Source organism: Galeopterus variegatus, unplaced genomic scaffold (assembly GCF_000696425.1).
Source record: "Galeopterus variegatus unplaced genomic scaffold, G_variegatus-3.0.2 Scaffold3658, whole genome shotgun sequence".
Taxonomy (NCBI): domain Eukaryota; kingdom Metazoa; phylum Chordata; class Mammalia; order Dermoptera; family Cynocephalidae; genus Galeopterus; species Galeopterus variegatus.
This window is the reverse complement of record NW_007729769.1, coordinates 102,378-117,666: the sequence shown is the minus strand read 5'-3', so window position 1 is coordinate 117,666 and position 15,289 is coordinate 102,378. Positions and strand designations below refer to the sequence as shown.

The 15,289-nt window shown below is 35.7% G+C and overlaps 1 protein-coding gene across 1 annotated transcript in view; it reads left to right on the top strand.

Annotated features, from left to right (window-relative positions):
• Nucleotides 1-930: 930 nt before the first annotated feature.
• The window catches only part of LNX2 (ligand of numb-protein X 2), a 43,595-nt gene continuing 29,236 nt past the window's right edge, over nt 931-15,289 (top strand). The window contains exons 1-2 of the mRNA XM_008585662.1: nt 931-1,337; nt 14,155-14,402. Coding sequence (XP_008583884.1) covers nt 931-1,337; nt 14,155-14,402 — 655 coding nt within the window. The remainder of the gene's footprint in view (nt 1,338-14,154; nt 14,403-15,289) is intronic.

Here is a 15,289-nt window from a genome sequence, read left to right as displayed (position 1 = left end):
CTCTCTCTCTCTCTCTCTCTCTCTCTCTCTCTCTCTCTCTCTCTCTCTCTCTCTCTCTCTCTCTCCTGCTCGAGTAAGCAAGACCAGATGGATGTGTGGAATAAAATGAGGTAAAATTGAAATTTATAACACATCTTATCTGTTTAATTGAATTACAGCAGATTTTTTTTCTTTTAATGTAATAAAATAGTATTTTACTTTGTGAAGTTTTCACAGATGTTATTTTTATGTACTGTGGAGATGTATTTTTCTATAATCTGTGTATACAGAGAATATTCAGTCATACATACTTCCATAGTGCAAAGGTTATTTTTATTAACAGATTGAATTATCCTTGAGACTACATTTCAAAGACAGAATCTTTGGTATAGTATTATAAATGCATAAAATCAGTCAAAAGCAAAGAACCATGACTGGAATGACAGATACAAATGTATTACATAATATACCTCAAATTGCATTATTAGCACACAATGTATATTAATTGTCCTTAAAACTACCACTGAGCAGTTAAGTATTTGGGGTTTTCAGTCAGTAAAACAAATCAATTGTTTCTTACATCACCCTTGTAATATATTGTGTCTTTGCTTTTAATCACAAGTTATGTTTTCATCGAGTACTTGCCAGTGTAAGGCATTCTTCTTGGCCAACTAGCAAATTCATTTATTTCATTTTTTATTTTTTATTACTCATTTATTACCCGATCTGCACTTTAGTTTTTTACTAAAGAAAAAAAAAAGTTTACTAGTAATATGTTGATACTTTTAACCTATCTTGATTGATATTACTTTTTTTTTTTTGGTTTGTTTTGTTTACCTAGAAAAACAGACCTTGGCTTTAGTGAGATACATCCCTGTCTATTAAAGGAAACCAGACCTCAAGTGGAAGACTAACATATGAGGATACGGAAATTGCTTCAGTTGATCCAGAATGGGGACAACAAGTGATGAGATGGTGTCCGTGGAACAGACCTCTTCTTCCTCTCTAAACCCCCTGTGCTTTGAATGTGGCCAGCAGCACTGGACGAGAGAAAATCACTTATACAATTATCAGAATGAAGTCGATGATGACCTAGTCTGCCATATTTGCCTTCAGCCTCTGTTGCAGCCACTAGATACCCCCTGTGGACACACATTCTGCTATAAGTGCCTCAGAAACTTTTTACAAGAGAAAGATTTCTGTCCATTGGACCGGAAGAGACTTCATTTTAAGCTGTGTAAGAAGTCTAGTATTTTAGTTCATAAACTCCTAGACAAATTATTAGTTTTGTGTCCGTTTTCTTCAGTGTGCCAAGATGTAATGCAACGCTGTGATCTGGAGGCACATCTTAAAAACAGGTAAGCAAAAAAAAGAAAGAGAAGTAACTCTTTAAGTTTTATGAAATGGTTCAAACAAAAACTTGATACAAGAAACACCAAAGCTCCAGTAAGTAAATGGGCAAATTGATTACAATAAATAAGTTGTATGGAACAGTATTTAGCATTATTATTTATCAAAAACCGTGATGCGGAAGTACCATTTTATACCTGTTAGTATATACCTATATAGGTATATAGGTATATAATATTAGTATTTTTGCTGCTATAATATAAACTGTTATATTCAAATGGGTAACAGGATATAATGATAGGCTCTTTTTACAAGGCAGTTTGGTAATTTATTTTAAAAATTGTAAATGTAGGGGCTGGCCAGTTAGCTCAGTTGGTTACAGCAGGTACTGATAACACCAGGGTCCAGGATTTGATCCCTATACTGACCAGCCACCAAAACTAAACAAATAAACAAATAAATAAAAATGTAAATATTCTTTAGATTATTAACTCAAGGAGATAATTCAAAAGAAGAAAAAACTATATGTGAATATGTTCACGGCAACATTGTGAGTAGTTTCGTAAATTGGAGTCAACTTAATTACTTAAAAGTAGGGAAAGGTTAAAAATACAATTATACATCAACTCAGTGGGATATTATGCAGCCAATAAAAATGATAATTTTTGTGGCAACATTGAAATAAGTATGCATGATTTTATTTGGTACCGTCTTGTAAAGATTCTGTGTTCACAGGCTAGACTGAGCAAGAAATAAGGGTTGGAAAACTTTAAACATTTAATGGAGATTTTTTTTTTTTCCGTCCTTTTTTTTTTTTTTTTTTTGAGACCGGCCGCACCGCGCTCAGCCAGTGAGTGCTGTGAGCGCACCGGTCATCCCTATATAGGATCTGAACCCGCGGCGGGAGTGCTGCTGCACTCCCAGCGCCGCACTCTCCCAAGTGCGCCGTGGGCTCGGCCCATAAAAAGCTTTATAAAGGGTTAAGTAACTTAGCTATTTGATGAGTTTCATAATTTGATTTTGGTAAAAGATTTGATCTTTAAAATTATTTATACCCTTAGGAAGGGTTAAAATACATCTCATGTCTGTAGAATTACATAAAATGACAGAAAGAAATATTGATTTCTTTTTTTTTCCTTTAAATTTTTATTTTGTCAATATACAATGTGGTTGATTATTATGGCCCATCACGAAATATTGATTTCTAAACTTCAGATTAAGCCACTCATACAGTATAAACCTGTAGTAATCTTGATTGCTGTGAAAAACAGTGCATACTACATCACTGGATTTAGATATAATACTATACCATATATATGGTATTGAAAGCCTTGTCATTTTATTCACATATAAATCATAGAATTGGAGATTATCTAATCTCCTTATTTTACAAATAAGGAAACTGAGTCACAAAGATTTAGAGCTAGTTAATGGTATAGTTAGACAACTTCAATATTCTTGTTCACCATTCTAATGCTCCATGCTGACTCTTATCTACCACAGGTAAAATCATATTCTTTATTACTCTGTAGTAAGAGTTTTATATACACGTGAATACACATGTTCATTCTGATCCTAAATATCAGCATTATAAAGGATTCCACTGTACTCATTAGAAATAATCACATGAGAAAGAACAACAAAGAAAAGAATGAGATGTTATTAAAATGTTAGCAACATTTAGATTTATAAAGAAACTGCTTAAATCTAAACTGTATTGTTTAAAAATAGGAGCTCAGAAAGGGTAGGATAGATAATCTTTTGAAAATGTATGTAATGTAGCCTTATATTTTTGTGTATTTTCTGTCACCAGCAGGCACAGAATCTGAACATGATATCAGAGACCTCCTGGAAATTGACATCAGACTTTTGAATATACTATTCTGGGTCAGTTCTAGTTATGGCTGAAGAATAATTTAGGCTTCTTATTTCTATCAGTAGAACTATCCTTTTTAGGGTATAGGATTGTTTTGTGAGTCTTCTATAAACATCAGTTATTGGATGTTAGAGGAACTGAACAAAGCCTCAATTCAGTTGCTTATTTGAGAGCAGTGAGATAAAAATTTCACAAAATTTTATTAGTATTCATTTAACTGACACGCATATAAGAATTTAATGTGCAATTGAAATATTACCAATATTTTCTATCAAACCATTTGTGATGATGATATAAAAACTTGGGAATTGCAAACTGTCCTTTCATTTACAGGTTGATGAAGGCTGTAATTATATCCAGTTGAAAGTTCCATTTTCCAGGTGTGCTTATTAATATTTGAGTTACTAGTTTAGTCATTTCCAAATTCTTAGGTCTACTGTGTGGAAGATATAATGAAAAGGTGGATGATTGGAAACTGGTAATTTGTCTAATATAAACAGCTCAGAGTGATTGTTGAGTATACAGATATAGAAAGTTATATTTTAAAATTTAATATGATTTTTGATGAACAGTCTGACCTTTCTCTAGTCTCTGTATTAAGTCCTTGCTGTATTAAAAACATTGAAATTCACATACAAATGTTTATTATCTTAAACTAAACTCTAAATAATATAGTTCATTAGTTCATTCATTGAGCAACTATTTATTAACTGCAATGTGCAGATACTGTTCTAACTGTTAAGTAGTCTCTGCAAGGTGGTAGCAAGTTAGAATCTACTAATGGGTTATAAATTCCTTTAGGGCCAGGACAGTGTCTTCATTAGTCTTTGAATTCACTTGCCCAAAGTTGACACTTATCTAATGTTTGTTCAGTTAAATTGTTGATCTATGTTCTGGTTATCCACTGCTGAGAATCTAACCATCCCAAACACAGTGACATAAAACAATAAGTATTTGATACTTCTCATGGATTCTAGAGTCAGGAATTCAGACAGGACACAACAGGGATGGCTTGTCTTTGTTATATGGTGTCTGGGTCATACCTGGGAAGAGCGAGGGACTGCAACAGTTGGAATTAGAGAATCTACTTCCAAGATGGCTTCTTTTTTCACATGTTTGGCACCTTGATAGGGATGACTAGAAGCTTAGACCCAGCAAGGACTTAGTTGGAGCGCCTACAGATAGCCTTTCCAGCATGGTGGTCTCAGGGTATTTAAAGTTCTTACATAGTGGCTCAGTGTTCCAGTGAACAAGGCAGAAGCTGCATGGCCTAGTATATCTAGCCTTGATGTCACATGGCTTCTCTTCTGCTCTTAAACTCCGTTGGAATCGGTCACAAGCCTACCCAGATCCAAGGGGTAGGGCCGAGGCTTCACCTTGTGAAGGAAGGTCAAAAAATTTGCAGCCATGTTCTAAAACCAACAAAAACTAGCAAGAAGAATGATGTCATGAGGCATAGCATATGATTATTATGACTGTTCATGGTGGGTATATCTGTACACAATCTTACTTGTTGGGAATCGGTAAGTTTTGTCTGTCAGTTTCATTGAAACACATATTCAGTATCAGCAACAATGAGTCATTGTATAAAATTATGTGGCTATTGTGTGCCTTTGTTCTTGAATTTTTAGGATTTGGAAATCCTTTAATTATTGGTAGAAATAGAGCATTAGCAGTAGTTTGCATAAGTTTGGTAATTTCAAGTTGAAGATCACCTTCCCTATTGAATGAAATTTTACTCTCAAAAGATCTGTTTCAGTTTGAGAAAAGTTGACGTTTTTCTCCTACAGATGAATGAAAATATTTATGAAAAGTAAATGTGTTTTTAAATAAAATTATGTTAACAGATTCTATATTATTAAAACAATGAAGAATTTTTAAAAGATATGGGCAGTGTTCATTTTTGAAAGAAGAAATAAAGCCTTTAAGAAATAGTCTGTGTATTGTACTAAATATGTAGCATTTTAGTATTCACTCTTTTATATTCTACCAAGCAACATCAACTATAGAGCATTCCTCCTATTCTCCTCTACCCCTCATCCCCAACCCACCCTCAACAATTTAACATTTAAAGCTTATGGCAAATTGTAAATGTTGTTTTTTTTTTAATCGTGCATTTGTATTCTAGTTTATGGCAAGGTTTAGAACCAGTTTTCTTTTCCTCTTAAAAGTTATACTTTAATGCTGTATAAAAAGTTTGTGCAATAGAGAGACAACCTTTAAAGAAGTCTTTTTTCATGCTGAGACCTTTTCTAGTTCATCAGATGGTTTTGAAATCTTTAAAGGATCAAGGTAGGCTGAGTCAAGATTACATGTTTAAGTTCATGCTTTAACTTGGAGGGAAATTTGTGTTTGGCACATTTTTACCAGCATTGTTTCCTCATGTGTGGTGTAAAAAGCAGATATAAATTTGCAGATATACAAGAAGTCTTCAAAAAGTTTATGGAAAGAGTCATATTATTTTACAATTTCATTTTTCCACTAACTTTTTGAAGTACCCTTGTATTTACAAATCATGCATATGATAGGGCTCTAGTATTCAGACTATATAAAGAACTCTTAAATCAATAAAAAGACAAATAATCCAATTATAAATGGGCAAAGATTTTTTTTTTCCTTTTTGTCTTTTTTTTTTCATGACCGGTAACGGGATCGTAACCCTCAGTGTCGCGCCCGTACCGTGACCGGCAACGGGATCGCAACCCTTGGTGTCGCGCCCACACCATGCTCAACCAGTGAGCGGACCGGTCTCTATATGGGATCCGAACCCTCGGCGGGAGCGCCGCCACACTCCCAAGTGCCGCACTCTATCAAGTGCGCCACCGGGCCGGCCCTAAATGGGCAAAGATTTTGAATAAATATTTCTCCAGAGAATACGTACAAATGGCCAGTAAGCACATAACAGATGCTCAACATCATTAGTCCATTTTTATATTGTGTTATTTAAGTTGTGAGAATTCTTTATATATTCTGGATACTAAACCCTTATGAGATATATGATTTGAAAATATTTTCTCCCATTCTGTCAGTTATCTTTCACTTTCTGATGTCCTTTGAAGGACAAGCAATTTTAATTTTTATGAAATGTAATTTATCTATTTTTTTCCTCTGCTTGTGGTTTTGGTGTCATATCTAAGAAACTATTGCCTAATCCAAGGTCACAAAAGTTTACACCTATATTTTCTTCTAACAGTGTTAATAGTTTTAGCTCTTACATTTTAGTCTTTGGTTCATTTTGAATTAATTGTGTTGGGAGAACATAATGTATATTATTCAGTCCTTTAAATTTTTTTGAGGCTTTTTATGGTCTATCCAGGAAAATGTTCCATGTGTACTTGAGAAGAATGTGTATTCTGCTATTGGTGAGTGGAGTGGCCTATAGATGTTTGGTAGGTCTAGTTGGTTTATTGTGTTGTTAAAGTCTCTTCTCATATCTATTTGTTCTATCCATTATTGAAAGTGGAATATCAAACACTTAAGTATTATTATTGAATTGTTTATTTCTCTCTTAAATTATCATTTTTTACTTATCTATTTTGGGGCTCTGTTGTTTTGTGCATTTATGTTTATACTTGTTATATCTTCTTGATAGATTGAGCCTTTCTTTCATCATTACAAAATTCCCTTCTTTGTCTCTAGAAAGTTTTTGTCTTACAGTCTATTTTGTCTTAAATTTAGCTCACTGAGCACTTTTTTGGTTACTGTTTGCATGGTATATGCTTTTCATCTTTTACTTTTGTTCTATTTATATCTTTGAATCTGAAATGTGTCTCTTGTAGACAGTATATAGTTGTATCAGTTATTTTTTTTTTAAATTCATTCTGCCAATGACCAACTTTTAATTGGCATGTTTAATCCATGTAAGTTAAAGCAATTACTGGTAAGGTAAGATTTATATCTGTCATTTTGTTGTTTCAATATGTCTTATGCCTTTTTTTCTTTCTTTATTCCTCCATTTCTTCCTTCTTTTGTGTTAAATAGATATTTTCTAGTATACCATTTTAATTCCCTTGTCACTTCTTTTAATTAAAATTATTTTCTGAATGTTTATCCTGGGGATTACAACTAACATCTTAATTTATAACAATCTAGTTCAAATGAACACCGGCATAATTTAACTAGTGTATTAGTTAAGGTTCTTCAGAGAAACAAAACCAAGGGAAGATTTACATATTATAAGGAATTGGAGTTTATCCTGGGGATTACAACTAACATCTTAATTTATAACAATCTAGTTCAAATGAACACCGACATAATTTAACTAGTGTATTAGTTAAGGTTCTTCAGAGAAACAAAACCAAGGGAAGATTTACATATTATAAGGAATTGGATCATGAGATCATGGAGGCTGAAAAGTCCCACAATCTGCTGTCTGCAAGATGGAGACCCAGGAAAATCAATGGTGTAATTCAGTCTGAGTCTAAAGGTCTGAGAACCAGGGGAGCCAATGATGTGAATCTCAATTTGAAGATGGGAGGAGATGAGATGTCTCAGCTCAAGCAATGACAGGAAAAAAGGGACAGATCCCTCCTTCCTACACCTTTTGTTCTATTCAGGCCATCAATGGATTGAATGATGCCCAGCCACATTGAGGAGGACAGTCTACTTTTTACTTTACTGATTCAAATACTATTCTCACCTGGAAGCAACCCTACAGACACACCCAGGAACTGTTTAATCTGGGCACCACACGGCCCACTCAAGTTAACACATAAAATTGCCCATTACAAATAGCATACAAAAACATTGCATATGTATATACTTCCATTCACTCCTCCCTCCTGCGTGCTGTTATTGTTATACAAACTACATCTTTATACATTATATGCCCATGAACACAGAATTATAATTATTGCTTTATATAGTTGTCTCTTAAATCAGATAGGAGAAAAAGAATCATAAACAAAAAAAAGAAAATACTTTTATGCTCTCCTTTTATATCTACCTTTACTGATGCTTTTTATTTCTTCATGTGAATTCTAGTTATTATCTAGAGTCCTTTCACATCAGCCTGAAAGACTTCTTTTAGTGTTTCTTGGAGGGCAAGTCTGCTAGCAACAAACTCTTTGTATTTTTTTTTCTAGAAATATCTTCATTTCTCCTTCATTTTTGAAGGGTAGTTCTGCTGGATGTAGACTTCTTGGTTGCCAATCAGTCTCTCTCTGTCTCTCTTTCAGTTATCCTACCGCCTTGTAGCCTCCATGATTTGTGAGGGGAAGTGAGCAGAATCTTATTGATAATTCTCTCAGAGATAAGTTGTTTTTCTGTTGCTGCTTTAAAGATTCTTTATTTTTGGTTCTTGGTTGTGATGCGTCTAGGGTGGATCTCTTCTAATTGCTTACTTGGAGTTTGTTAAACTTCTTGGGTATGTGGGTAAATATTTTTCATCAAATTTGGGGAGTTTTTGACCATCGTTTGTTCAGTTATTCTTACTGCCCCTTCCTCTTTCTCTCTATGTAGGACTTCCCTTATATATATGTTGATATTCTTGATGGTGTCCCATAGGACCCAAAGGCTCTATTCTCTTTTTTTCCCCATTCATGTTTTTTCTTTTCTTCATACTGGATAACCTCAATTAATTTATCTTCAAGTTCATTGATTCTTCTTTTTATTCAAATCTGTTGTTGAACTTCTCTAGTGAATTCTTTGTTTCATTTACTGTACTGTTTCACTCCAGAATTTCTATATAGTTCTCTGTTATAACATGTTTGTTTATTGATATTTTTTTTAGCAAGACATCATTTTCATATTTTCCTTTGGTTCTTTAGATATGGTTTCCTTTAGTTCTTTCAACGTGTCTAAAGTAGCTGATTTAAGTCATTGTCTGGTAAGTCCAATGTCTGGGCTTCCTCAGGGACAGTTTCTGTTGATTATGTTTTTCCTTTTGAAGCCATACTTGTCTCCTAATTTTGTATTGAGCACTGGACTTTTTAAATAATATAATGTGGCAATTCTAGAAATTAGATTCTTCCCCCTTCCCAAGATTTGTTGCTGCTGTTAGTTATTGTTTGTTTGTTCAGTGACATTTATGAACTAATTATGTAAAATCTCTATGCTTAGTTAGCTTACTGGTCAGCTAATGATTGGCCAGAGAATTCTTCTATGCCTGGAACCAATAAATTTCCCCATCTTTTCAAGGGGCTCTGTGTGTATGATGGGGCATGGAGGCAGTTGACAGCTCCACCTTAGCCTTCATTTTCTGCCTTCACAGAGCTTCAGTGTCAGCCAGAAGTGAGAGCTCAGGGCCTTCTCAAGTCTTTTCTGTGCATGCACAAAGCCCTGGACATACCTGAACCCTTATGGACATTTCATTCCCCAAGTTCTCCTTTTAAACTTTTTTCTGGAAGGATTTTACTGTATGTGAAAATCCCTCTTACTGGGCCACCATTACTCAAAGAAGGGCCTGCTGAAAATAAGAAATTCACAGCTGTCCTGCTGACATGGAGAGAAAGAAAACTTCAAAGTAAACCTTGAAGAAATGATTTTTAAAGTTGTAGAGTTGAGGCTTGACCCAGTAATAGATTTTGAAAGGGTATTTTGTATCTCTGTGGTAAGTCAGGCTGTCCAACAGAAAAGGCTCCAAACCCGAATGCTACCAAACTGGAGGTGCCTTAATCGCAATATTGATTGATCGTATAACTTCGTATAATGTATGCTATACGAAGTTATTACGTGTGAATTTATTTATCTATTTCTAGCTCCCACCAATAAGTGAGCACATGTGGTATTTCTCTTTCTGTGCCTGACTTGTTTCACTTAATATAATTCTCTCAAGGTCCATCCATGTTGTTGCAAATGGCAGCCATAATCTTAAGCAGTTGCCTCTGATTTTTGTTTGTTTGTTTTCAACAAACGCCCCCCAGTGAAAAGTCTGTTTGTACTGGGTACACTCTAAATCAGGTCAGGTAAAGACAGCCTTGCAAGTGGAGTCCTCCAGGGAACAAACAGGTCAGTTAGTGACAGTTCTCTGGGAATGGGGCTTTGAAAGCATTCCAATCTGCTCTTCCAAAGGCTGCCAGACTCCTGGTTTCCACTGTGATGTGGGCAATTGCCTTTACAATCTACTGAGGAGCTGGGGAGGTAGAGATGGGAATAGGGCAAATTCACATGTCACAAACCTCCTTGTTCTTACTGGGAGTCGGCCATTTTTCTTGAATAAATGCTCTCTGGACTGCTGTAATCCTGTGGCTAATTTCCAGAGTTCAGAAATAGTGGGTTCTGATCATTTCTTCCAGTGTTTGCATTGCTTTTACAGAGGCTTTTCAGATATCCTTAATCTGCCATTTTTGTTGATGTCACTTGAATTGATTTTTGTGTATTTTACTCCATGACTATTTTTATCATTTTTCTTGATTCTAAAATGTTCACCTTCTTCCAGTTTCACTAAGTGTCTGGCATTGTGTCGTACTTAGCATGCATCATTTTATTTTACTTCTGCTACATTACCGCCAGCACTACTAATACATTACTGATAATAATATGGTGTATTTTTCATGCTGTATTTTTCCTAATGTGAATTAGCTTGTACACAGTTGTTATCAGGGAATAATGTCACTATAGCATATATCAAGTTAGTTCATATGTAATTTTTCCTCCATAAGGAGAGCCAAAATAGTGGGAATAAAGGTATAACCTTCAGCAGGAAAGGAAAAATCCCTGTTTGGCTCTTGGCTGCTTCAAGAGCCCTTCGGTTTTATTTTAAGAAAATTGAAAAACACACCTGCTTCTAAAGATCCCTCCCTAGGGAGGTGCAGCCTTCCGCCTGTGGCAGGTTGTGTTACTACAGTCTCAGAGCAGCCCGCTGTCTCAGAGCTGCACTTCTATCTGCGTGGTCTCAGCACATGCCTACCCCGGTCTGCTTAAATGTTGCCATGCATGTCTATTCTGTTGTTTTTATTCATTTCTAATATCCTCTATGCTAGTCTTCTGCTACACTGAGTTACCGCCTTGAATAAACCAAGTTATCTCTCCTCCAGTGCCAATTGCAGTTTGTGTTATTACCCTTAAGTGCTCCATAGGTTTTGTTTTTGTTTGTTATTTTTGTTTGTTTTTTTAATGATCACTGAGGCCCTTCTAGCTTTAGTATTCTATGATTGTATTTCTAGGTACAAGTTTGCAGAATAAATTCCATTTATGTTTTCCTAAGGCTAGAAAAAGGCTTCATATGAATGAATTTAGTATGATATAGTCGAAACAGCAGAAGCCATGGAAGTCAGATCTGAGTTTGTTTGGATTTTGGCTGTGCAATTTAATAGTTACATGATGCTGCCTGAGTTGTCTTAAGTTTCCATTTGTAAAATGGGGATAATAGAGTGGTTGTGAGGATACAATGAGATAATGTATATAAAGGTTGTTACACAGTGCCTGGCACAAATTAGGCACTGGACAAATGGGTTTTTTTCCTTTCTCTTTCAGTTCCATGTGTTTATGAACTTGAGGTCTCTGATGGCTCTGAGCTGTCTGTGGTCGTGAACTTTTCTTTGTTCAAGCCTGCTCTGATCTACTTGTTCTCTAATAGTTTTTTTTTTTTAAAATAGCTTTATCGAGATGTATTTCACATATCATAAAATTTACTTATTTAAGGTATACAGATCAGTGGTTTTTAGTGTATTCACAGAATTCTGCAACCATCATCACAATCTAAATTTCAGAACATGTCCAAGACACAGAAAAGAAACCCCATACCCATTAGCAGCTATTCTCCATTCCCAGATGCACCAGTTTTGAATGGTCTATCCCAACCCTATTTTTCCTTGAGCCCTGTAATTTTTAGTGTGCAGTTTTTGTAGAATGCATATGTTAAGTTAACAGAAATGCTTGTGTTATAACCTGGGCTTTTGCCCCCATCACTGAAAATGTTCTTTCTGAGGTCAGCATGACCCTAATAATTGCCAAATCAAAGAGACACTTTTTGGTCCTAATCTTATTGGCCCCTTTTGTGGCACTTACACTATTGGCCACTTCTTCTTTGTTGACCCTCTTAATCTTCCTTGGTTGTTTGAAGGGTTTTTCGCGCCGTCTCCTTCTGTCTAGTTGTTCCATCCCAGTCTGCTCAACTGGTCCATCTTCTTTAAATATGAGTGTTCCCAAAGGTTCTATGTGTACCCTTCGTACTCTAATGCTGGATAATTTTTAAAATATTTTATAGGATATCATTTTTAATATCTTTAGTTATTGTTAGCAATGTTCTGTCTTATTGGGAATTGAAGTATACCTATTTCTTCACCTCTCTAACAACTTTAGGTTTTCCTTTTTATTTTTACCTGTTTAATAACTATAACATAGGCCTTATAATTATTTAGTTTGTGGGGGTTTAGAGTTGTTAGCATGGCTGGTTCCCAAGTATCCACATCATGTTTGTATTCCCTCTTCATTTCTTGTTCCTGGTCCATTTTTTCCATTGAAGACTAGCTGTTGCCCATATGAGTGTTTTTGTATGATATATATTTTTGAAATTAAATCTGTCTTTTCAGTCACAATATTTTTATGGTCCAGGTTTTGCCTGAACTTTTTTTTGGATTAAAATATTTTTAAATGCATTTCTAATTAAATCTGCTAACTTGACAAAAGTAATTTTTTCCATGATCTAATTTTCAAAAATATTTGTCAGGCCCTTGCAAGAACATTCCCTGGAGTGCTGCAGAACCATGCAAAAAGAAAAATCAATTGTCCCTCTTCTTAACAAGGTGCAAGAGAAAACAGGAAATGAGAGAAAGGTTGAATAAAGAAATTTTGTAGTGATCTTTTTCAAGAACTTGAAATCCAGGATTTAAAATATATATTTAGTTCATGAGGAAAATTTTATTACTTTTATAGTTAAGGGATAGTTTTCAGCTTTAATGATATTTAATCCTGTACTTAATTTTGTTAAAACTTTTGGATTTTTAAGAATATTGATTGATATGCAACCCTAGGCATAAGGACGCTCATCCACCTTACCTAATGTTATTGTACCTAATAACCCCAGCATTGAAAGTAAGTGGTGTCTGTGGATCGTGAGGCTCTAGCTCACCTTCACTAATCCCCTTGTCCTCCTCCCACTCTTGAGACTAGGTGTTATTAATCACTGTGCCCAATCAAGGTGTCAGATGGAAGGGAACTGGCACCTTTACATAATTTCTTATATCTGTTGTTTAAAGCCTTTATTTAAATGTTTCATTGGTTATGAGTATAAAGAAGCATCTATCTGCTCTTTTTGTTTGCTTAAATGAGTAAAAACAAGCAATTTAATGGTTCTTATTTCTTGGTGCTTTTGTAAGTTTCCTGAGTACTTGGACTATATTCTTTAAGTTACATATTTGTAATTCCACTATTGCAATTCTAATTTTATAGCCTATGTGATATGTTTTTGTCTCCTTCCGTGCCTATCGTAAAGTAAATTATTTGGGCCTTTGCTGAGCTTTCTTGAAAGTTGTAAAGCCTCAAAAGTATTGCTCCCTACTAATGAATGAGTGTGTAATGTGGCCATGAAGAGCATAGAGGCATGGTGGCATACTCAAGGTCTAAGTCAGGATGCAACCCTGTTGTTGTGGAAGAAGACTGCTGATTTCTGCTCCTGTGAAAAGAGCTATGCCATTTATCCTGTAAAAAAGAGCTATGTAACCAGCATGTCAGAATCATACTTGCAATATACAGACTACTATTGGGGCATTTTCTGGTGACTATTAAGTATATACCTGAGTACCATTTTTTACTGAAGTATTCTTTGAGATGTATACCAAACAATTATTCACACTGATATCTTTTGTTGTTCATTTGTTTGCCACATGGAGTGGTAAGAACTTGGTTTGAGTGGAGATTAGGATCGGAATTGTGTATTACTGCTTATTAGTACTTCTAGGTTCTTTTGGCAGAGAAGCCATTGCCACTCTTGTTGTGGTACAAGCTATTAATCTCCCCTTTTCTTTCTTTTTAAATCGTCTGGAAACCGTCTGATATTCTTTTTCTAGGTGTCCTGGAGCTTCTCATCGGAGAGTTGCTCTAGAGAGAAGAAAAACCGGTAAAACTCAGACCGAGATTGAGAGTGAAAATGGACCCACTATAATAGATCCTCCAGGTACTTTATCACCGGAACCGGACTGTTCGGGGACAGGGACAGTGCCCGCCGAGCGGAATGTGACATCAGCAGCTCTTCCCGTGTGGACTGAAGAGCCTGGCCTCGACAACCCTGCATTCGAGGAGAGCACCGGCACTGACAGTATGTCGGTTCAGCTCCTCCTCGTGTGTTTCCTCTATTTCCTTCCTCCCTGCTGCTTTCCCAATATATACTTTTTCCTCTTCAAAAAAAAAAAAAACTTTATTGAGATATAATTTACATAACACATCACTTACTCTTTTCTCAGTTCTAACAATTTGCATTATAGAAACAAAACATACATCTTACCCCGAAGGAAGGTGATCCTTCCCTATCCCATGAACTCATGGGTCATTCACATGTTCTTATTATTTGTGTGTATGTTTAGAACTTGTTTGCCTCTTGACATAAGGAATCAATAACGTCAAAAACAAAAATAATAGCTAAAATCAAATGCTTACTCTGTGTCAGGCACTTACTGTGTTAAGCACTTTGCATGTATTCACCAATCAGATGCTTAGAACAATATTAGGAGATTTTTTTTCAATAAGTAAGAAAACTGAGGCTTGAGGAGATTAATTGTTCAAACTCATTGAACCAATAAATGTCTGGGCATATATTTGACTGCAAGATCACGCTTCTAACCATGACATTGCTCTGGCACCACTCGCCGCTGTCACTGTGCAGCCCATCAGAAAATAAAGCCTGTCATCAGAGACCTCTTGGTAGTTGGCCCTAGATATTTACTTTTAAAAATAATTTTTTAGGGCCGGCCCAGTGGCGCACTGGAGAGTGCGCTGCTGGGGAGCGCGGCGGCGCTCCCGCCGGGGGTTCGGATCCCGTGTGGAGACTGGTTCCCGCTTGCTGGCTGAGCGCGGTGCGGGCGCAACGCCGAGGGTTGCGATCCCGTTACCGGTCAGTAAAAAAGGAAAAAAAAAAAAAAGAAAAAAAGATAATAAAATAATTTTTAAAAAAAATTCTACAAATTCAAATTTTCCCTCCCACAGCTA